Below are 22764 nucleotides of genomic sequence, written 5' to 3'. Positions count from 1 at the left end.
AGATATCTATAACAGAGAAAAATGAAAAGCACACTTAAATATATCAACATGTATGTATCTTAGAAATATAACGTTGATTGAAAAAAGCAAATTGCAGGAGAAAAAGTTCAAAAACAAGCAGAAATAAGCAATGTATTGTTTAGGGACAAAAACATATGTTTTAAACTAAAGAAAAAGCCAATAGAAAAAGGAATCCAGATGGCGGTTACCTCTTAGGAGAGGCAGAGGGATGGGCTTCCACTGTTGTGCTGCTGCTTCCTCTCTCAGGTTAAGTGGAGGGTTCCCGGTGGGGTGTTTTATTATTATGCTCCATAACTTATCTATTATGTATATTATTTTGTATAGATCAAGTATTTCACAATAAAAAAATTTTAAAGTGTCTATAGATTTTTTTTCATAATTCCATTTCTAGAGGTGAGCCCAAAAATAATGATGAAAAAATAAGTACAGAAAAAGTTTTTCCCAGTGGTGGTATTTATTGTAACCAAAATTAAAACAACCTAGATGTCTAACACCAATATGTATTTTTTTACTTCTTGGCTTGTTCAAGAAAGGATTTAAGAAAGCCTTAAAAAATATATTCAGGGGCCAGTCCAGTGGCATAGCAGTTAAGTTCACACACTCCACTTCTGCAGCCCAGGGTTTGCCGGTTTGGATCCTGGGCGCGGACCTACCTATCACCTATCAAGCCGTGCTATGGCAGGTGCCCCACAAATAAAGTAGAGGAAGATGGACACGTATATTAGCTCAGGACCAATCTTCCTCAGCAAAAAGAGGAGGATTGGCGGCAGATGTTAGCTCAGGGCTAATCTTCCTCAGAAAAAATTAAATTAAAAATATATATATATATATATACATTCAGTGAGACAAAAGTACATTAAAAATCACTGAGAAATGAAAGTTAAAAGAAAGAAGAGGTTAAGAGAAAGCCAGAAGTAAGGTTATTATGAAAAATATGTCATAAAATCTCCTGTTCTTTTTAGAGGTGGGCCTCAAACTTGACTCTAAGTGTCTAGTAAGTGGGATAAAAAGGGAAACATGATTCATGGTGTCTTTACAATAAGAACAAATCAACTGTTTTAATTGAGACCAGAGAGAAATTCTCCCCAGATTAACTGTGTGAGCAAGTTATTTAACTTCTCTCTGCCTATGTGTCCTTGTCTACAAAATAAAGTAATAATAATACCCATTACAGAGCATTATGAGGATGATATAAGGTAACTTCCTAGGATAACACCTGGCAGGTCGTAAGCACTCAAGTATGTTACTGATTAGCCATAATTAATGACATTCTCAAGAGTATCCTTATCAGTATTGTGGAAGTAAATATTATTAAGGGAGACATGGAGAGGTAGTCCTTGCCTCAGGTAGGAAATCATCTCAACAATAGGACAGAGAGTTGTGAATTATTTTCTGGTATTCTGTCAGTGTTCACTCAATACATATTATTGAGCACCTCCTTCACTGCAAGTTTTCTGTCTGGTAATGTATGGTCAGGGTACAGGACTTATTAAGTTGGTGTGCTGCTTCAGCCAGTCCTGAGTAGTTTAATCTTGAAATCATTCTAATGTGTTGAATAATAAGTAAAATGTGTTGCATTTACTTTTTTCTGCACATCAAATGTGAAAGTAGTGTTCTGTAAACAGAGACTGGGCGAAAGCAATTATGGAAAGAATAGTGAGAACTAGTAATTGAACTTAGTTAATACTCACTAAGAACAGAATAGTCTAGAGGCTTTTAGCTTCCTGGGAAGTGATATCATGGTGATAAAAATATTAATTGCTATGTTTATTGAACCCTAACTATGCACCAAACTCTGCTAATTTCTTTACATGTATTATCCCATTTAATCCTTACAACACTTTGAGGTTGTGAATATTATCTCCATTTTTTTGGTGGAAAGATTTTGAAGCCTTAGAGGGAGTAAGCCACTTGCATAAAGTCACAGCAGTAAGTATGGATTCAAGCCAGAATTCAGACCTACGCCTCGCTGATTCTAAAGCCCATATTCCCAGTCATTTTAATGTATTACCTTCTGTGGAATGAAACCAAAACTGATCAAACCTTGAAACCTTTTGTTCCAGATCTGTAATGTTTTTCCCAACACCCTCAGTCAAATATACCCTGGTTTTTATTATCCCGTAATAAGTTTATGCATCAGTCTTGTTATCTTCCCAATTTTGACTATCAGACTGGAAAGTTAGCCTTTTCTTGGTCTAACTATATGATTGGTACTCATGTCATTTAGTCGGATTTGATCATCAGCGTGAACTTTCTTAAAGTGGAAATAATCCTCAGATTTGAAGAAGAAAATATCTAGCAGCTAGTTTAGTAATCTATAATCTCATGGTCCCAGACTCTAATGGATTGTTTTGGGCCTTGCTGAGGGCACTGAACTATGTTGCCTCTGTTCCAAATTATGGGCCTTCTTACTCAGCCAAAAGACAATCATATTAGTGTTCACAGTGAAGATGCATCTTAGATTTAAAGATCAGGAAAATTTAGGCTCCAGGCAATTTGACTTGGGGCTCTCTGATGTCTCCTGCCAATTTTAGAAATATAAGATTTTACATTCAAACTATGAAATATGTATGTCCTGCTCACTAGGTGGGTTTGCAGTAGAGAACTTTGCCTGTAATCATTTTTCCTTCTGATGGGCATAACAGACAGTGTTCTGAGACTCCAGGTAGTAGCATGGTTAGATCTCAAAAGCCAAATTCTGTCAGATTGAAAAACATAGATGTGTTCAGCTAAGTGGTGTGAGATTACTGTGCATTACTTGAATTGTACAGTTCAGAAACTAGAAAGCCTATCAAGAAAATTATCATTTTGAAATACTTGTATAATGGCAGGATTTACTCTGAGGGATAGATAAAGTCTCTTGGAAGATAATTTTATGAAAGAGAATAAGGTTGAAGTTTAATTTTGTTGGAATATATTAACCTTGAAAGTCCTTAATAAATCAAGACCCACCTGCAGACACTGATTCCTTTTTCCTTTTACTATTTTTCTAATCTTATTTTGGCTTTTGTTCATAATACAGGTTTTCTTCTCTTCCTGGCTTCCTGTCTTCTGTAAATCATTTCATCTAGATATATAGAGACCATCTGTCCTCCCAAAGACTGTTCCTTTTCTCAACAGGGGGCAAGGTGGGAACAAGAGGCACAGTGTTGGTAGAAAGCCAGGAAAATCTTGCGGACAGTTTTTTGGCTCATCTTCTCTGGCCCCTACTTTGCCTGCCCTGCAGCCCCCTGGGGAACAACAGGGAGCCAACAGCTTGTATCCATTTGAGAAAGTGGCACTGGCTTGCAGAAGAGAAAATGCTAGGCTGTTGAGCTCTCTTCCTAGATACAGAAAAACAATGAGGTTAGTGGGTAGTGTGCTGGAATGCACACGTTCTGTGCCATAAGATCAAATAGAATGGAATTTATTAATTGTCATGGAGGTGGAACATAAGAGGCTTTATCAGCATTTGGCTAAGTAAAACACAAGTCAATCATTTGAATTGCTTCCAAATATATAATTAGAAGCTTTCTACATTGTGATAATTTGGTAATAACCTATGTCTTTCCCCAAAGACCCTCTCACGGCCTTGGGGCTTACATTCATAACGCTGCTCCAGGAAGGCACCCATAGGATTGTGTAGGCTTAAGATACACACTTCATCCCTGGAGCTACATGATGTGTAACTATTGCCCTTGAAAAATTAGCCCGAATGGAAGTCCTTGAGAAACTACCTCGGAAGCTCCCTAGCCTTAGCACAGTGGGTATTGAGTTAATAAATGTTGAATGACTAACAGATTAGTTTGGGTCAGTTTTCATTAGCGTTTCTGTGTGTGAAGAGAAACGGCTCTCTCCTACCTCCTCTAGCCATGTTTAAGACCTCAGAAATAAGGCAGTCTTGCCTCAGAAGAGCCTAAAAACCTAAAAGTAGGGATGTTTCCCAAAATCAAATTACAGAGGAGGTAGTAAACTTTGAAGTAGGCCATACAATATGAACTTGATTTTTATAGTTTTTAAGCCCTGTTTCAGGTTCCAATCACATCAAAATAATAACAATAATAATAATAGAAAAATTCTGAGTTTCAGAGAACATTAATAAAAATGCTGATGTGAGCGTTGGAATTGTTACTTGGGGATCTCCACTGGAAACTGTCTTTACTGTCTTTGAAACATAACAGAGGTGAGGCTTTATGTCCCTATGGAAAACAGACAAATACAGGCCTTTCATAAGCCTTGAGCACACTGCTGCTGTTGCCAACATGATAAACAAGAAACATTTCAGCCTTGAATCTATCTTGTGGGATAAAGCTTCAGACTCATCTAATTCAAATATATAAGATTTCTCCACAGCTATGAAATCTCCCAGATAAGGGTAAAATGAGCACCCTAAGTTGTTAAAGCCTAGCCTGGAGAGCAGGGACCACAGCTTTGTTTCTCTTGCCTTGAAGAAGCAGCTCATAGATGAACTACCATGCATCTCCACCTTTTGCCTGGGAATCACATTTCCCTGAAAACCTGATTTAAACCTTGCAGAAACTATGCCTATTTGCAAAAATTTCATCAGTCCTCCATTTTGCTTCAGGATGGTAAACTGAACCATAAATCAAACTTAAATTAAATCCTGAAAACTTTTGGTATTGTCAAAAAATTAATCAGGTCCATAAAAGTGATTGTGTGATAAACATGAAATATTGAGTGGTTTGAGTTATAAAAGAGACCTTCACTTAAAATTGATGATGTTGATTTCTTGGGAAATAGTTTTGCTTGTCATTTAAATATGACTAAGCCCCGTGGCTGTATAAGTTTATCCAAAACAGCGTAGTACTGTCCTGTAGGATGAATATGTACTACTGCTTAGAAGGACAAAATGGTGTTATATTCAGGTGTAGTCTTTGGATCCAGACAGAGCTGAGCTTGAATCCCAGCTCTACCACATGTAACTTCATGTTGCCTCAGTTTTGTCATCTATAGAATGGAGTTGATAATATCTACTCCATAGGGTTGTTACAGTGATTAAATAATAAAATATATGGATCAAGTACCTGGCCCATAGTACATGTTCAGTAAACATTTGCTATTGTAAAAATGTAGTTCTTGTGTCTTGCTCAGTGATACAGTCTCACCTGTGAGGAAACAAATTAAGGTATATATCAACTTACCAAGCTAGAAGAAATGAGAATTGAAAGAGAATTTCACCTTGACTACATGCGTCCTTATTTTGTGTCTCATATGTAAGTCTTATCTCCCTACTAGATGGTGAAGTCCTTAAGGACAGAAACTGAATATTCTCCTTCTTTCCTGTACCCTACAATGACTAACACAGTGCTAGACAACTAGTAGACATTCAGAAAGTGTTTGTTGATGTGACCTTACTTAGCAATGTCTTATGTCTAGGTATACCCCTCTTATGAGAAAAGAATTATGCCCTGCCACATAGAATCTGAGTTTCCTGGTAACTGTTATTTTCCAATAAAACCATGGGGAAATTTTACCATCTTCAAATCATTTCACTTTCTAATTGGTTTCTGGGCCCATCTTTAGCCATTTTATTATTTATGCATTTATACGTATCATTAACACTGCAGCTGGTACTAAGATAACTTTCTTGTCTCTATTTTTAAGTGAAAATCTTAGTTTTCTGATATTACTTGGATTAGCTAGAGGTCCTTTATACTTAACCTTTCCATCTGCATATTTAAATATATTTAGTGGTTTTTCAGTAGCTTTGTGGTAAGTAAGCATATCTAATTAAGGCATCCTACACTATACTTTTTTTTTCAGGCTCTGTTGATGTCCTTGCATTTGATTACCATTTGGGGGGAAACTTGAAAATGCATTGTTGTTCTTTGAAATCCTTAGAGGTCTGAGTGTGTAACAAGATCAAGTACAGATTGAGGAGCTGATATGACTTCACATATATATAATTGATCAAACTTGTAATAATTAACTTTTAAGTCTTCTCTGAGTAGCAGGGACATGGATGATCCAGAGAGCACTTATTACTAATAATATTACTTATGAATTTGAATGGAGTTTTAACATTGTTTTTATCCCACAAGGCTGCTCCTGATCTGTAAGGTATATGGGATGTTATAGCAGCTCTGTTTTATCCATGAGGAAATTGAGGCTCAGCGTAGTTGGGTAACTTTCCTAAAGTCATAAATATTAGTGGCAGAACTGGAATAAGAACCCAGTTCTTCTGTTTCTGATTAATTTTTTCAAATCTTGGAGAGAATTACAGTTCAGAAATACAGTCCCCTCCATTAACTGTTTTCTGCCATTCAACACAGTTGATCATTCCACATTCCATGTCAAAATACTTTAAAATACACCCCAAGAACACTCTTTCTGTTTCCCTCTCAGTTTGAACGCCACGATCCTGTGGATGGGAAAATTTCTGAGAGGCAGTTTGGTGGCATGCTCCTGGCCTACAGTGGGGTACAGTCCAAGAAGCTGACTGCCATGCAGAAGCAGCTGAAGAAGCACTTCAAAGAAGGAAAGGTAGGTATCTTCGCCTAGAGGAAGAAGAGGAACCATGAGAACATATAATTATTGCAAAGGTACTAATATAATCAGAGTGTCCTGAATCAAAGATTATGACTAGTTCATCTCTGATACCTGGAAAAAATAAGCAGTGGATGAGGAAGAGGGCAGAGCCCAGAACCCTAGGTTTCTTGTTCAGACGAAGGATGGCACCATGAATTGAGACTGAGAATTTAAAAAGAGAGGCTGGTTTACAGGGGAAGATAAAGAGTTCAGTTGTAGACATTTTGAGTTTAAGATGCCTGTGGACTATCCAAATAGAGATGATTAGCAAGACAGTTGGAAAGGAGCAAGTGGAGAAGCAAAAAGACTGATACTCAGATTATTAGGGATTTCAGGAAGAGATAATTGACCCTTTTTGAGCAGCAGTGAAATTGGAGACCATGGATTTGTGGTGGTACTGGTCAACGTTGCTCTTGGATACCTTTCAACACCAGCTGCACCTGGTGCAGGAAGAGGCACGTGGTAGAACTGAGTCAGCATCTGGGATTTTGCCAGGGGGTGGGATGGACAAACTGAAGCAGAAACTGGTTAAGAGGTCAGACCTGCTAAGGATCATACACACACATACATGCCCCAATGCTAGGGCCAGATGTTCTCATACTCAGCGCAATACCCTTTCCAGCTGACAGTGATTACTATTTGGCCATGACCAGGAAACTGACCAGGCACTAAAAATGCTCCATGAGAGACTGCCAAGGTAGCGTGGGATGGTAGACATGGAGCTGGAAGACTTGAGTTCAAGTCCTGCCTCAGAGGTTTCCATGGACGTTAGACAAATCTCTCATCCTTTTTGGCCTCACAAATTGAGAGACTTGTCCTAGATGCATGCTGTAAGGGCCCTCCTAGCTTTAAAGATTCAATAACTGAAAATAAGTAATAGGATTGGTAGTGCTTGTCTCAGTTTTCTTAGTTATTAGTCTTTGTGCAGGAAATCTTGCATGAATCGCATTTCCCCAATTTAGTGGAAAGCAGTTCTTATCAGCTAAACTTTTTCCTCCTTGTCTTGGATGTTGAAAAGCTGAAAGGACCTCTGAACCAGGCTATGGACTGCAACTGAGGACAGGCTGGGCTCTGAGAGGAAGTGTCAGCTTCTCTGAGCTCAGTCCAGCCTGTCCCAAGGTGTTCCCTTGGCTATAGGGGAAGACTCATCATTAATTGAAAGTGACAAGAGGACAATACTTCTCTCCCAGAGAGAACTTCTACACAACCCAGTACCCAGCTCATATCTGTTAGAAACTGTAATTTCAGAAAATTGATTACAAATATTTAGGTGGATTTTTTAACCCCTATGCTGGAAGTATAGCATTTGCATTAGGACTTATTTTTAAAGTTTGGTCCAGACATTTCTCTGACATTAAAATAATCACCTATCATGATAGGCTAATTCATGTTTTATTATGAATTTATATTTAAAAGCAATAAATTGGGTATTAGAGACACCTCCCTTGAAGGAATGTTTTAGCTTTGGCAGGAGTTAATTTAGGACCTGAAGACCTTGCAAAAGATCTCTAAAATAAAAGGACAAATTTTCTCAGATGATAAAAATCTGGGGTGCTAAATTGCCTCAGGCCCAGAATTTCTAGCCTGCTTTAGCAAGGAGATTGAGATTGATTGTCCTCTCATGTTGATTAAATAGTTTGTGAACACGGCAGTTAACTAAAATGAGAGTTAATGAAGGGCCTTTGCTCCTAAAGTTACCAGTCCATCTCTCTAGACCATGTCCCGTTAAAGGGCAATCACCATCTGCTTTCTAATTGCTTCTTTTATTCCACTTTGGATTTGTTGATGTGAAAATGTGAGTTTTCATTTGACTGATGTTAATCATTTTCTGTACAAAACATCAAACCAGACCTAAAAGGTCCTAGTGGTGGTATTAAATAAATATTTGCATATTAATGACCATGCAGTGCTTCACAGCCAATTTTTTTTTCTGTCTTTCTAACAGTCTTGTTAGATCTCATTTTGCCTTTGAGAATATAGAGACAGAGAGAAAGAAAATTAATGACCCCCCCAGACCCTGGACTAAAGTCCAAGGCTGCCTATTCCAGATCTTGTCCTTCCATAGCAAAGTTCTATTCTTTTAACAATACTCTTCCTCTAAAGCAGTGCTTCTCCACCCTGATCTCCCAGTAGGATCCCTTGGGGACATTTTGAGAAATGTGGTTGTTGGGGCCCTGTTCAAACTAATTAAATCAGAAGCTCATTGGGTCTAGGCGTCAGTATTGCTTAAAAGGCTCCCCAGGTGATTCTAATGTGCAGTTAGGCATGTGAGCCACTGCTCTGGAGGGGCTGTGCCCCATCAGTCTCTCTCATTGTTTTGTCCCTGAGTAAAAGCTTGAAGAATTGGGAGACTTACTCTGCCTGGAAAAATTACTTTATTCATGTTCTGGGTAACCGCCATGTTTTTTATTTAACGAAGAGTTTTCTTTTCTTTTCTTTTATGGGGAACATGTTTTATTTTGGATTCGTTTTAAAGATTAGTCCCTATTTTCTACCAAGTTTTCCCCATTCCCCTCAATATTCTTTTTCCTATGAATTCTTCTTCTAGGTCAAACCTGACTCAGCTCTAAAATTTCCTTACCTTCCATCCTCAAAATTGTCATCTTCTCCTCATTAAAAGAGTTTTCTGAGACTTGATAAATATAATTCCCAGTGGTGGGTCTATGTGCTTAAAAGTGCAGAAGATGCAAACTTTGATAATTTAGAAAATCCACTTAAAGATAAATTGAAAATTACAGTTCAGTTCAATGCAGACATTGCTATATGCAAAACACTAAGCCAGATGCTGTGAGAAAGATAAAAGATAAACAAAAAACATCACCTATCCTCAAGAAATATATAGTCTGTAATAATCTAGTAAGAAAAAAATATGTATGCAGAGAACTACATCATTTCATATTCAATATTTGTTGAGCACCTACTGTGTTTCAAACATTCTTCTAAATATTGGGAATATAATGAGCAAAATCATGTCTCTGCCCTCACAGAACTTAACATTCCTATTGGAGAGAGACAGATAATAAATAATTATAATACAAGGCAACTCAGTCAACTTTGAGCCTCTTGACAGCAGTGTCTTACTCATCTTTTCCATCCTCAGTATTGTGTTAATAAGCAAATGTTTGTCAAATGCATTGATGAATGTATTAAGTACCCTAATAAAGATATGAGATCTTCTGGGAGCACCAATGAGAAAGATTAGAACCAACTGAAAAGACTGAGTAAGAATTCTTGAAGGAGATAGAATTTGAACTTGGCCTTAAAGGCAGAGTAGGATTTCGACAAGCAGATGTTATAAAGGTATTTGCTTTTGCTATGTGTGTCCTCTTACAGCCCTATCCCTAACAGCCTTCTGTGTATATCACTGCTTATTAATACTGCTACTAGCCATTAAGAAGGGTTAGAACTTATCAAGCAGTTATATTAAGACTATTAGATTATTAACTTTTCATGTTCCCTGTGGATGATATTCATGTGGGCTCTCCTATTCACTTATTCTTGCAGATATTTGAGAATTGAACCACATTATGGGCCTTGTGGAATATCAAGCTCTAGAAACATTGCTAGCATAGCCCTTGAAAAACTCTAGCTCCAATAGTGAGGTACCCACCAAAGTCACTATGTAGTGAAACGTTTGAGGTGCGGCCATTAAACTAAAAAGACTAGGGGCCAGCCCGGTGGCGCAGCAGTTAAGTTCACACGTTCCACTTCTCGGCGGCCTGGGGTTCGCCGGTTCGGATCCCGGGTGCGGACATGGCACCACTTGGCATGCCATGCTGTCGTAGGCGTCCCACGTATAAAATAGAGGAAGATGGGCACAGATGTTAGCTCAGGGCCAGGCTTCCTCAGCAAAAAAGAGGAGGACTGGCATTAGTTAGCTTAGGGCTAATCTTCCTCCAAAAAAAAAACTAAACTAAAAAGACTAAACTTCACCGATTTGCTTTATTCTACTGATTAGCTTTGAAACCTGTGCTTCCCCCAAAGGAAAAATTAACTGTGAGTTACTATTAAGAGATTTAATTTTATGGATTTTTCCCCTTTATATTTCTGGTTTTCCCCCACAGTTAGTTTCATATACTTCAACCTTTCCCCTATTTCCTTTCCCTCAAGGTCCTACACATACCAGAGAAGAGAGTATATTTCAGAGGTTGAGTAAATTCATTTGCCACTGGTTCTATAGCTATAAGCCTGCCAGCTTACTAAAGTCTTTCGACCTTCCACTTACTGAGTATCTTCTATGTACTAGGCATTTTACTTATCTTTTCCCTAATTATCACATCCTGCTTGATGGATCAAACTCCCATTTTTCAGATGAAAAATACTTTTCTCAGCCTTAGTTATTTGTCAGAGATCATACAGTATCTTAAGAGGTGGCACCAGGATTCAAAGCCAGGACCATCTCATTCCAGAGTCCATTATCTTTCTACTGTTTACTGTCTCTCCTTATTCCCATAATTTGAATAAGCACAAGGGTTTTTGGGAAACAAGAAAACCAGTGTTACTAGGCTCTATCCTAGAGGTTCTTAGAGAGATCGCTGGAAAGGTAAGTTACGGAAGCAGATTGTGGAGGACCTTGAATACAAGGCTAAGAATTTTGGGGTTTATCCAGTTGACAGTGGGAAATCACCAATATTTTATGAGCAGGAGGAATGAACTTATGAAGAAAGTGCTGTTTCAGGACAATTAGATACTTATAGAAATGTAAGTAATGGACATGGTGTAATTCCTCCCTGCTGCCAGGCACCAGTTGAAGAGAAGTCTGGGGTTTGCAGTGGGAAGATGCTTTATTGGAGCAAGACAGACACGGTAATACCTCAGAAAGGGTACCCAAGAAATTAGTAACAGTGACCACATGTAGGGAGAGAGACTGGAAGCCAGGGGCAGAGGAAGAATTGCTCTGTACTGTATAACACTTTGTACCATATTCATATAAATATTTATAATTAAATAAAAATAATTAAAATATTTTTAAAAACTAAGCAGGAGATTGAGCAGATAAGATTGGTGAGAGGCATAGCATATAAAGAAGAATGAAGACTTTTATCTTTTGAGTGGGCCATAGAGGGAACTCAGGTAACTGGATTGATTCCTGGTAGATGGATTTGCTACAACTGATTAAAAGACAAGGCAAGAAATCATCCATTACAGTGTGTTTGCACTCGCCCATGGCCTGTCAGCACTTGATATCTGGCTTTACAGCTGACTCCAGAGGAAGCCAGATTTTCCCTACCCCTTTTCATCTGCTACAACTGCTTTTTATTTTTTTAATAGCTTTATTGAGGTATAATTTATATACCACAGAATTCATCCATTTTAAGTGTACAATTCAATGATTTTTAGTAAATTTACAGAGTTATACAGTTATTACTGCCATCCAGTTTTAGAACATTTCCATCAACCCTGAAAGATCATGCTAGTTTTCCATCAATCACCATTTCCCCCCTAGCCCCAGACAACCATAAATCTTTCTGTCTCTATAGATTTGCCTTTTCTGGACATTTCATATAAATGCATTCATATAATAATGTAGTCTTTTGTGTCTGGCTTCTTTTACCTATTATAATATTTTTGAGGTTCATCCATTTGTTGCTTATATTAGTAGTTTACTGCTTTTTATTGCTGAAGAGTAAGTAGTATTCCATTGTATGGATATACTACATTTTGTTTATCCATTCATCAGTTGGTGAACATCTGAATTGTTTCCACTTTTTGACAAGTATGAATAACACTGCTATGGATATTTGCATACAAGTCATTATGTGGACCTATGTTTTCCTTTCAGAAGGAGATTCCTAGGAGTGGAATGGCTGGGTTGTATGGTAAAATTATATTTAACTTTTTTTTTAAAGAAACTGCCAAGCTGTTTTCCAAAGTGGCTGTACCATGTGACATTTCAGGAATGTTACATGTACATTTCATGTTACATGTACAGGAATATATGAGAGTTCTAGTTTCTTCACATACTCATCAAAAGTTCTTATTGTCTGTCTTTTTTATTACAGTCATTCTAATAGGTGTGTAGTGGTGTCTTGTGGTTTTAATTTGCATTTCCCTCATGACTGATTATCCTGAACGCTGTATTTATTAGCCATTCATATATCTTGTTTGGTAAGATGTCTCAAATATTTTTTAATTGGGTTATCATTATCTCATTATTGAGGTGTAAGAGTTCTTTACATAATTCTGGATACAAATCCTTTATCAGATATATGATTTTTAGATATTTTCCCCCAGTCTGTGATTTCTCTATTTTCTCAATATTTCGAAGTACAAAAGTTTTTAATTTTGATGAAGTCTAATTTATCGATTTTGTTCTTTTATGGATTGTGTTTTAGTGTCGTATCTAAGAACTCTTTGCCTCACCCAAGGTCATGAAGATATTTTTGTTTTCTTCTGAACATTTTATCATTTGCTTTTAGTTTTGAAAGATAATTCTATTTGCTTGTTTAACAACCTCCTAATATTAAATTCCTTTTTAAGCAAAATAAAGAAGTGTTTCTGCTGTCCACATAGTACTGTTAATCTTATCTTCTTTTTTTAATCATCTAGAGCCAAGTTTTATATAAGTCCATCTTTCCAAAGGTAAATAGATAACTGATGTGTTGAACAGTTGGTCACAGAATAAAATAACTCCTCCTTCTTCTACTTCCCCATAGTATGTCAAGAAAATCTCTTTGTTGCCAAGCCTAAGAGAAGGATATTTCCTTTTTTTTTTTTGAGGAAGATTAGCACTGAGCTAACATCTGCCAATCCTCCTCTTTTTGCTGAGGAAGACTGGCCCTGAGCTAACATTCGTGCCCATCTTCCTCCACTTTATATGTGAGACACCTGCCACAGCATGGCTTGCCAAGCAGTGCCATGTCCGCACCCGGGATCCAAACCAGCAAACCCCAGGCCCCCGAAGCAGAACGTGCGAACTTAACCACTGTGCCACTGGGCCAGCCCTGCGTATTTCCTTTTGACAATAGATTGTGCATAAGCTATAGCCTACTAGTCTGAACAACTCAACTTGAAAAAGCATATCCTTTCACTTTCCATTCCCAAACTTCAAGTTATAGTGTTATTCTAGTTTGATTCTAATAACACTTTGGATTCTTTACTAAGGTAGTTACTGAGAAATAAGAATTTTGTGACTGGCATCATCTTTTCTTTAGAAGCCTATCTGAATTGTAAGCTCTATAAAATCAAGGCCCATGTCCAATGCAGTTTTATTTTCCTCACTGTTCCTGGCATAGTGCTGAGTTGTTAGTGCTCAATAAATATTTTATATTATATCTATATAATAAAAGGCAAAGTGTTACATACTTTGATTTAATAATGATATAATGTGATTTGTATTCCACTATTTTTCTAAATCATCAAATGAACAACCACTCAATTCAGATTGTTCTCTCCATTGTCCTCAAATAATTCTGAGTGTAAGCACTCTGGTCTCGAGCTGTTGTATTTGATGTTTTGCAATAAATTAACTAACAAACATTAGAGGTTGTTTATCAGAGTAGGAAGCATTTCCTCTACCATGGTTTTCTGTTTTCGATTTTATGTTAACCTTTTAGCCTTAAAAATCCTTTCAATAATTCAGCCCCCTATCCTCCCCTGCCTATGGAAGTCCACACCTTAATAAGAAAAGTAAAAAAGATTTAGCATGTCTTTTTCTTTTAACTGTGGTAAAATATACACAGCAAAATGTACCATTCTAACCATTTTTAAGTGTATAGTTCTGTGGCATTAAGTATATTCACACTGTTGTACAACCATCACCACCATCCATCTCCAGAACTTTTTTCTTCTTCTCAAACTGGAACTCCATACCCATTAAACACTAACTCCCCATTCCCTCCTCCCCCCAGCCCCTGGCAACCACCGTTCTGCTTTCTGTCTCTATGAATTTAACTAGTCTACATACCTCATATAAGTGGAGTCATATAGTATTTGTCCTTTTCTGACTCGCTTATTTCACTTTACATAAGGTCTTCAAGGTTCATCCATGTTGTAGCATGTGTCAGAATTTCCTTCCTTTTCAAGGCTGAATAATATTCCATTATATGTATATACCACATTTTTTTTTATCCACTCATTCATCAGTGGACACTTGGTTTGTTTCCACCTCTGCGTGTCTTTTGATAGAAGGGAAAAGAAGATGGTATTAGTGTATCCATCCACAAGGAGGTGATATTGTAGAACCTGTGCTTCTGGTGCAGTGGGACCAGGTTGATTCTAGCCTAGTACTTACATTAGATAGCATAATATGGCAATCATGTAAGGAAGGAGACCTACCTCTGGGTGCTCTAAGTCAAGGCCAAGAGAATGACCTCCAGTTAGGGAAAAATTACCTAATATAGGCCTTCCAGTTCACTGCCAAAAATTATGGAGCTTGGTACGTAGTAGGTACTCCATAAATGTTTTAATGAATGCTTAAATACAGATGCACCACAGTTAAAAACTGCCAAAAACTGGAAACAGCCAAAAAAAAGTAGATAAACAAATTGTGGTATATTCACACAGTGGAATACTTATAGCAATAAAAATGAGTGAACTGCAGATATGCACAAAAACATGGACAAATCTTAAAGAGAGAAGCCATATATAATAGAGTGCATAGTGCATGATTCCATTTATAAAGTTCAAAAACAGACATAATTAAACTCTTGTTTCTGCTTAAGGATGCATAGATAGCAATGCTGTTTAAAAAAAAAAAAAGGCAAGGAAATGAACCCCCAAAAAGTCAGAGTAGTGATTACCACTGGGAGGAGAAGAGGCTTATGATTGGTTAGGAAGGGCCATGTTGCGGGAAGGGAGGGAGGTTTTGGGGATGCTGATAGTCTGTTTCTTGACTTGAATTGAGGTTTTGGGGGTGTTCATTTTACAACAGTTTGTTAAGTTGTACATTTATGTTTTATGCACCTTTCCATATGGTCATCATATTCCACAATGAAAAGTTTTTTAAGTTCTTATGATTCTAGGAGGAAAAACTACAAAGATCATGTGACATAATCAAACATAGAGTATTTTAGCTCTTAGTCTGATTGATAAAATGAGAAAGATAGGGGCCGGCCCTGTAGCTGAGTGGTTAAGTTCGTGCGCTCTGCTTCTGCGGCCTGGGATTTCGCCGGTTCAGATCCTGGGCGCAGACATGGCACTGCTCGTCAAGCCACACTTAGGTGGCATCCCACATGCCACAACTAGAAGGACCCACAACTAAAAATACACAACTATGTACTGGGGGCTTTGGAGAGAAAAAGGAAAAATAAAACCTTTAAAAAAAATGAGAAAGATACCATTGACCCAGTTTGGAGAGTACCAGGAAAGTACTATAGATTGTCTATATTAAGGTTTCCTTGTTACTGAGTTCCTAATGTGGATTCCTGGGCTCTGTGGTTTGGGGAAATGGAAATCAGAAGAGGAGCAGCACTAAGCAGAAGCTAGTCAACATCTGCAATCCATTAAGGACCTGATGCTTCATTAAAAAGCATTAAAATCAGTGTCTCCCCAGTGTTATTCACTTCTTAGAAATTGTATTCATTTCCATCACAGCATGTTGCGTGAGATGTGGGAAATAGACAAATAGCACAGATCTTCCTCCCTGTCGGGGGAATCCCAAAGCCCCTATTTATAAAACGACTCTATTGAGCCATCATAGAAAGCAGAATTAGAGGTCAGCAAATCTTTGACCATCTCTTGAAAAGAATTTCTTCACAGAGTGTCATCAGATTAAAGTTAAGTATCAAATTGCTTCATTAGTAGGTTTTAAACTGAGATGATGAACAGCTTCCCAAGTGTTTGGGTTCTGCGAACTTCTGAAACCATTCCCCTGTATATCACTGACTTTGGTGATTCTTTAATTAGCTTAAGCCTCAAAAAGCTTAGTTGGCCTATGATTAGATTATTAAAATCAAAGTCCTGACCCTGATCTTACTTGTTAAGATGTGTAACAGATCAAATGGCTACAACTCATTTAGGAAGTGTCATAATAGATAACTGTGACTAATTGGAGGGCACAGTTAGAAATATTTTCATTGAAGATATCCAGCCATCACTGTAAACAGCTTCATGTCAATTTTTTTAATTGAGGTAGCACTGATTTATAACATTATGTAAATTTCAGATGTACATCATTATATTTAGACTTTTATATAGACTATGTCGTGTTACCACCAAAAGTCTAGCTGCCATCCATCACCGTATGAATGTACCCTTTACGCCTTTCACCCTCCCCCACCTCCTTCCCCTCTGTTAACCACCAATCTGTTCTCTGTATCTATGTGTGTGTATGTTTGTGTGTGTGTGTTTATGTTCCACATATGAGTGAAATCATATGGTATTTGTCTTCCTGTAAGGGGAAAGCAATTAGCCAGCTTGCCTTTCTCAGGGTAAAATTCTAGAGTTTTGTTCCCCTGTTGTGTACAAATTTGACATTCCTTGACTAATTTATTCGGTCTCGGCTCTAGACATAGCATAAATTTCTGATTTATAGACATGAATAATTGTCTAGTTTTCTGCATTTTATGCTGCTTTTTGTTAGAGGTTCCTGCCTTACCTTGCTGTCTGTCTTCTTTCAGGGTCTGACATTTCAGGAAGTGGAGAACTTCTTTACTTTCCTAAAGAATATTAACGATGTGGACACTGCATTGAGCTTTTACCATATGGCTGGAGCATCTCTTGATAAAGGTAATGAAACTCAAAAGTTTTTTCTTGAAGGTATAAACACTGAATCTGTAATATATGAGGTGACTATCCTTCCTTAACAGTAATAAGTGAGTTTTTCTTGACATTGTTTTTTTATTTGTTTTGTTTTGAGCCTTGCATTTCACCCTGAGAGGCCAAGCTTGTGCTAAAGGCTATAGTCAAGGCAGATGCCCATCTTTAGATGTTTAGCCTTGGAAAATAGTCATCTAAGCTGAGGCACAGTGCATGAACCTTTAGAACTTCTCTCATTGAGCCAGAGTCATGACATATATAATGTGAAACTAAAGTCACTATGCATTTTAATTCATTCTTTGGTGAGAAGGAATGGTTTGGTTTATTTTTTGTATCAAAGTTTTGCTTTTTTTTATGATAAAATCATGACTCTGAGAATAGTCCCCCCTATTAGCTTACTTCATATAAATTCAGTTGCAGTTTGTACAGGCCAGGTGAGAAAGCATAGGAATTGAAAACACAATTTTTCCCCATCGTTTTATTATGAAAAATTTCAAACAAAACAGTTGAAATAATTATTCAGAGAATATCTGTATATCCAGCTCAATTAACATTTTGCTGTATTTCCCTGATAGGATATCTATGCAAATATTCAACCCTCTAACTATCAATCTCTCTTCTTTTTTGATGCATTCAAAGTAAGTTACAGGCATAAATGCACTTCACTCCTAAACACTTCAGCATGAACATTAACTTAAGTTCACTATTTGTTTAAAGTTCCCTTGTGCCCCTTCACAGTTGATTTCTGCCCTCACTCACCAAGAGGCAAACTTAATTCTGTATTTTTTCACCGTAGATTAATTTTGTTTGTTATAGAACTTCATACAAATGGAATTATACAATGTACACTCTTTCTAAAGTTTCTCCCTGCATGTTTTTGAGATCTATCTATGTTGTTGCATATAGAGTAGTTTGTTCCCTTTTTTATGAAATGTAATCCATTGTGTGAATACTCCATAATTTGTTTATCCATCTTCTACTGGACACCTTGGCTGTTTCCGGTTATTGGCTATCTTAAATAAAGCTGCTATGAACATTCTTCTGTTAGTCTTTTTGAGGACATGTATTTTTATTTCTCTTTGATAAATACCTAGGAGTGCATTGCTGGATCCAGGGGAAGATGAGTTCATTTATAATAGACTGTCAGACTGTTTTTCACAGTGTATCTTTTTATACTCCCAACAATTGGTGGCATCAGTCTTTTTTAATTTTAGAGGTTCTGGAGTATATATAAAGATTTCTCGTTGTGTTCTTAATTTGTATTTCTCTGATGACTTCTGCTATGGAGCAGCTTTTTGTGTTCTTGTCATTCAGATATCTTCTTTGGTGAAGTGTCTGTTCAAATTGTTTGCCCATTTTAATTAGGTTGCCCATTTTTATTAGTTCTTGATATATTCTAGATATAGGTCCTATATCAGATATATTTTGTGAATATTTTCCTAGTCTATGGCTTCCCTATTCGGTTTCTTAATCATGTCTTTTGATTAACAGAAATTTTTTTATTTTGATAAAGTCTAATGTATCAAATTTTGATTTTCTGGTTATTACTTTCTGATCCTAATAAACCTTTATCTATCACCAAACTGTGAAGATATTTCCCCTAGAAGCTTTAGCATTTTAGCCTTATATATCATATATGATCCATCTCAAATTAATTTCTATATATGGTGTGAAGAAAAGGTCAGTATTTCTTTTTTTCTGCATGGATGTCAAGTTGTACCAGCACCATTTGTGGAAAAGGCCCTCCATTGGTTTGCTTTGGTACTTCTATGAAAAATCAGGGGCTGGCCTGGTGGCACTGTGGTTAAGTTTGCACATTCCGCTTTGGTGGCCTGGGGTTCGCCGGTTCAGATCCCAGGTGTGGACATGGCACTACTTGGCAAGCCATGCTGTGGTAGGCGTCCCACATATAAAGTGGAGGAAGATGGGCACAAATGTTAGCGCAGGGCCAGTCTTCCTCAGCAAAAAGAGGAGGATTGGCAGCAGATGTTAGCTCAGGGCTAATCTTCCTCAAAAAATAAATAAATAAAAATGAATCAAATGACCTTTTAAATGTAGATCCATTTGTGAGCTCTCTATTCTGTTACATTTATCTCTGTGTCTGTCTTTATACCCTAACTCACTGTCTTGATTACTGTAGCTTAAAGAAAGTCTTGACATATCAGGTATTATAAATCCTCCCAAACTGATTCTTCTTTTTCAAGATTGCTTTAGATATTTTAGGTCTTTTTTATTTCCATATAAATTTTAAAATCAACTTGTTACTTTCTACATAAAAAAGAGGTGGGATTCTGGGGCTGGCACAGTGGCATAGTGGTTAAGTTCGCGTGCTCTGCTTCGGCAGCCTGGGGTTCACAGGTTTGGATCCTGTGTACAGACCTGCACACTACTCATCAAGCCATGCTGTAGCAGTGTCCCACATACAAAATAGAGGAAGACTGGCACAGATATTAGCTCAGTGACAATCTTCCTCAAGCAAAAAGAGGAAGATTGGCAACAGATATTAGCTCAGGGCCAATCTTTCTCACAAAAAAAAAAAAAATAAGAGGTAGGATTGTGATTACAATAACATAGAATAAACTGATTAATTTGGGGAGAATTGACAATGATAATGAGTCTTCCAATTCATGAGCATATTATCTCTTTCATTTTTTTAGTTCTTCTTCAATTTCTCTCAGCAGTGGCTTTGTAGTTTTAAAGTATACAGGTCTTGCATATATTTTTAAAAACTCGTGCCCAAATATTTTATTTTTTATGCTATTATAAATGGAATTTTTATTTCATTTTCCAATTGTCTACTGCTAGTATTAAAATACAATTGATTTTTTATATTGATCTTCTATTCAGCAATCTTGCTAAATTCACTTGTTCTAGTTGTTTTGTAGATTCCTTAGGTTTTTCTATGTAAGCAATCACATCGTCTGCAAACAGAGATCATTTCACCTCTGCTTTTTTGATATTTATGCCTTTTTTTTCTTGCCTTATTGCACTTCCTCCAACCACCAGTCCAATGTTGAATACAGTGGTGTGAGTGGGCATCCTTAGCTTCTTCCTGATTTTAGGGGGAAGAATTCAATATTTCACCATTAAGTTGGATATTAGATTAGACTGTTCATAGATGGCCATTATCAGATCAAGGAAATTCCTTTCTTTTCCTAATTTAAGAAAGGTTTAAAATATCAATGGCAATTGAATTTTGTCAAATACTTCTTCTATATATAGATATAGAAATGATTTAATGGCTTTTCTCCTTTCTTTTCTTTCCTTTTTTCAGTTATTTTATTGAAATCATAAAGGTTTATAACACTGTGTAATTTCAGGTGTACATTATTATTTATCAATTTCTGTATAAAGTGCATCATGGTCACCACCAATAGTCTAATTTTTATCCATCACCATACATACGTGCCCTTTTACCACTTTTGCCCACCTCCCAGCCCCGTTCCCATCTGGTAACCACTAACCTGTTCTCTTTATCCGTGTGTTTATCTTCCATATATGAGTGAAATCATGCAGTATGTGTCTTTCTCTATCCGGCATATATCGCTTAACATCATACACTCAAGGTCCATCCATACTGTTGCAAATGGAATGATTTTGTCATTTTTTATGTCTGACTAGTATTCCATTGTACCTATATACCACATCTTCTTTATCTGTTCATCCATAGTGGGGCACTTGGGTTGCTTCCACGTCTTGGCTATTGTGAATAATGCTGCAGTGAACATCGGGGTGCATAGATCTCTTTGTATTGTTGATTTCCAGTTCTTTGGATAAATACCCAGTAGTGGGATAGCTGGATCATATAGTATTTCTGTTTTTAATTTTTTGAAAATCTCCATACTGCTTTCCATAGTGGCTGCACCAGTTTGCATTCCCACCGGCAGTGTACGAGTTGCCTTTTATCCACATCCTCTCCAACGTTTATTATTTTTTGTCTTGGTAATTATAGCCATTCTGACAGGAGTAGGATGATATCTCATTGTAGTTTTGATTTGCATTTCCCTAATAATTAGTGATGTTGAACATCTTTTCACGTACTTGTTGGCCATCTGTATATCTTCTTTGAAAAACTATCTGTTCATGTCTCCAGCCCATTTTTTGATTGGGTTGTTTTTCTTTTTATTCTTTTTTTTTTTTTTAAGGTTTTATTTTTCCTTTTTCTCCCCAAAACCCACTGGTACATAGTTGTATATTTTTAGTTGTGGGTCTTTCTAGTTGTGGCATGTGGGACACCACCTCAGCATGGCTTGATGAGCAGTACCACGTCCATGCCCAGGATCTGAACCGGCGAAACCCTGGGCCGTCGAAGTGGAGCGCATGAACTTAACCACTCAGCCACAGGGCTGGTGCCTGTATTTTTATTCTTGAGTTGTGAGTTCTTTATGTATTTTGGATATTAACCCCTTGTTGGATATATGATTTTCAAATATTTTCTCCCAGTTGGTGGATTGTCTTTTCATTTTGTTCATGGTTTCCTTTGCCTTGAAGAAGCTTTGTAGTCTGATGTAGTCCCATTTGTTTATTTTTTCTTTTGTTCCCCTTGTCTGAGTAGACATGGTATTCGAAAAGATGCTGCTAAGACCAATGTCAAAGAATGTACTACCTATATTTTCTTCTAGGAGTTTTATGATTTCAGGTCTTACATTCAAGTCTTTCATCTATTTTGCATTAACTTTTGTGTATGGTGCAAGATAATGGTCTGTTTTCATTCTTTTGCATGTGGCTGCCTTGTTTTCCCAACACTGTTTATTGAAGAGACTTTCTTTCTCCGTTGTATGTTCTTGGCTCCTTTGTGGAAGATTAACTGACCATAGATATGTGGTTTTATTTCTGGGCTTTCAATTCTGTTCCATTGATCTTTGTATCTGTTTTTGCACCAGTACCATGCTGTTTTGATTATTACAGTTTTGTGGTATATTTTGAAGCGAGGGATTGTGATGCCTCCAGCTTTGTTCTTTTTTCTCAGGATTGCCTTGGCTATTTGGGGTCTTTCATTGTCCCATATAAATTTTAAGATTCTTTGTTCTATTTCCATGAAGAATGGCATTGGGATCCTAATTGGGGTTGCATTGAATCTGTAGATTGCCTTAGGTCATATGGACGTTTTACTTATGTTTATTCTTCCAATCCATGAGCATGGAATATCTTTCCATTTCTTTATTGTCTTCTTCAGTTTCTTTCAATAATGTCTTATAGTTTTCAGCATTTAGGTCATTCACCTCTTTGGTTAAATTTATTCCTAGATATTTTATTCTTTTTGTTGTGATTGTAAATGGGATTGTATTCTTAAATTCTCTTTCTTCTTGTTATCACTATATAGAAATGTAACTGGTTTTTGTGACTTGATTTCATACCCTGCAACTTTGCTGTAGTTGTTGATTATTTCTAGTAGTTTTCTGATGGATTCTTTAGGCTTTTCTATATATAGAATCACATCATCTGCAAACAGTGAGAGTTTCATTTCTTCCTTTCCAATTTGGATTCGTTTTATTTCTTTTTCTTGCCTAATTGCTC

General features: G+C 37.0%; 1 protein-coding gene across 7 annotated transcripts in view; it reads left to right on the top strand.

Moving 5' to 3' along the window:
* Positions 1 to 22764, top strand: part of MICU1 (mitochondrial calcium uptake 1) — a 266742-nt gene that overhangs the window by 214749 nt on the left and 29229 nt on the right. For all 7 annotated transcript variants that reach the window (XM_070489912.1, XM_014840267.3, XM_070489910.1 and 4 more), the window contains 2 exons: positions 6367 to 6504; positions 17109 to 17217. In XM_070489912.1, the coding sequence (XP_070346013.1) occupies positions 6367 to 6504; positions 17109 to 17217 (247 nt within the window). The remainder of the gene's footprint in view (positions 1 to 6366; positions 6505 to 17108; positions 17218 to 22764) is intronic.

Source organism: Equus asinus, chromosome 2 (assembly GCF_041296235.1).
Source record: "Equus asinus isolate D_3611 breed Donkey chromosome 2, EquAss-T2T_v2, whole genome shotgun sequence".
NCBI lineage: Eukaryota > Metazoa > Chordata > Mammalia > Perissodactyla > Equidae > Equus > Equus asinus.
This window is presented reverse-complemented; position numbering and strand designations above follow the sequence as displayed.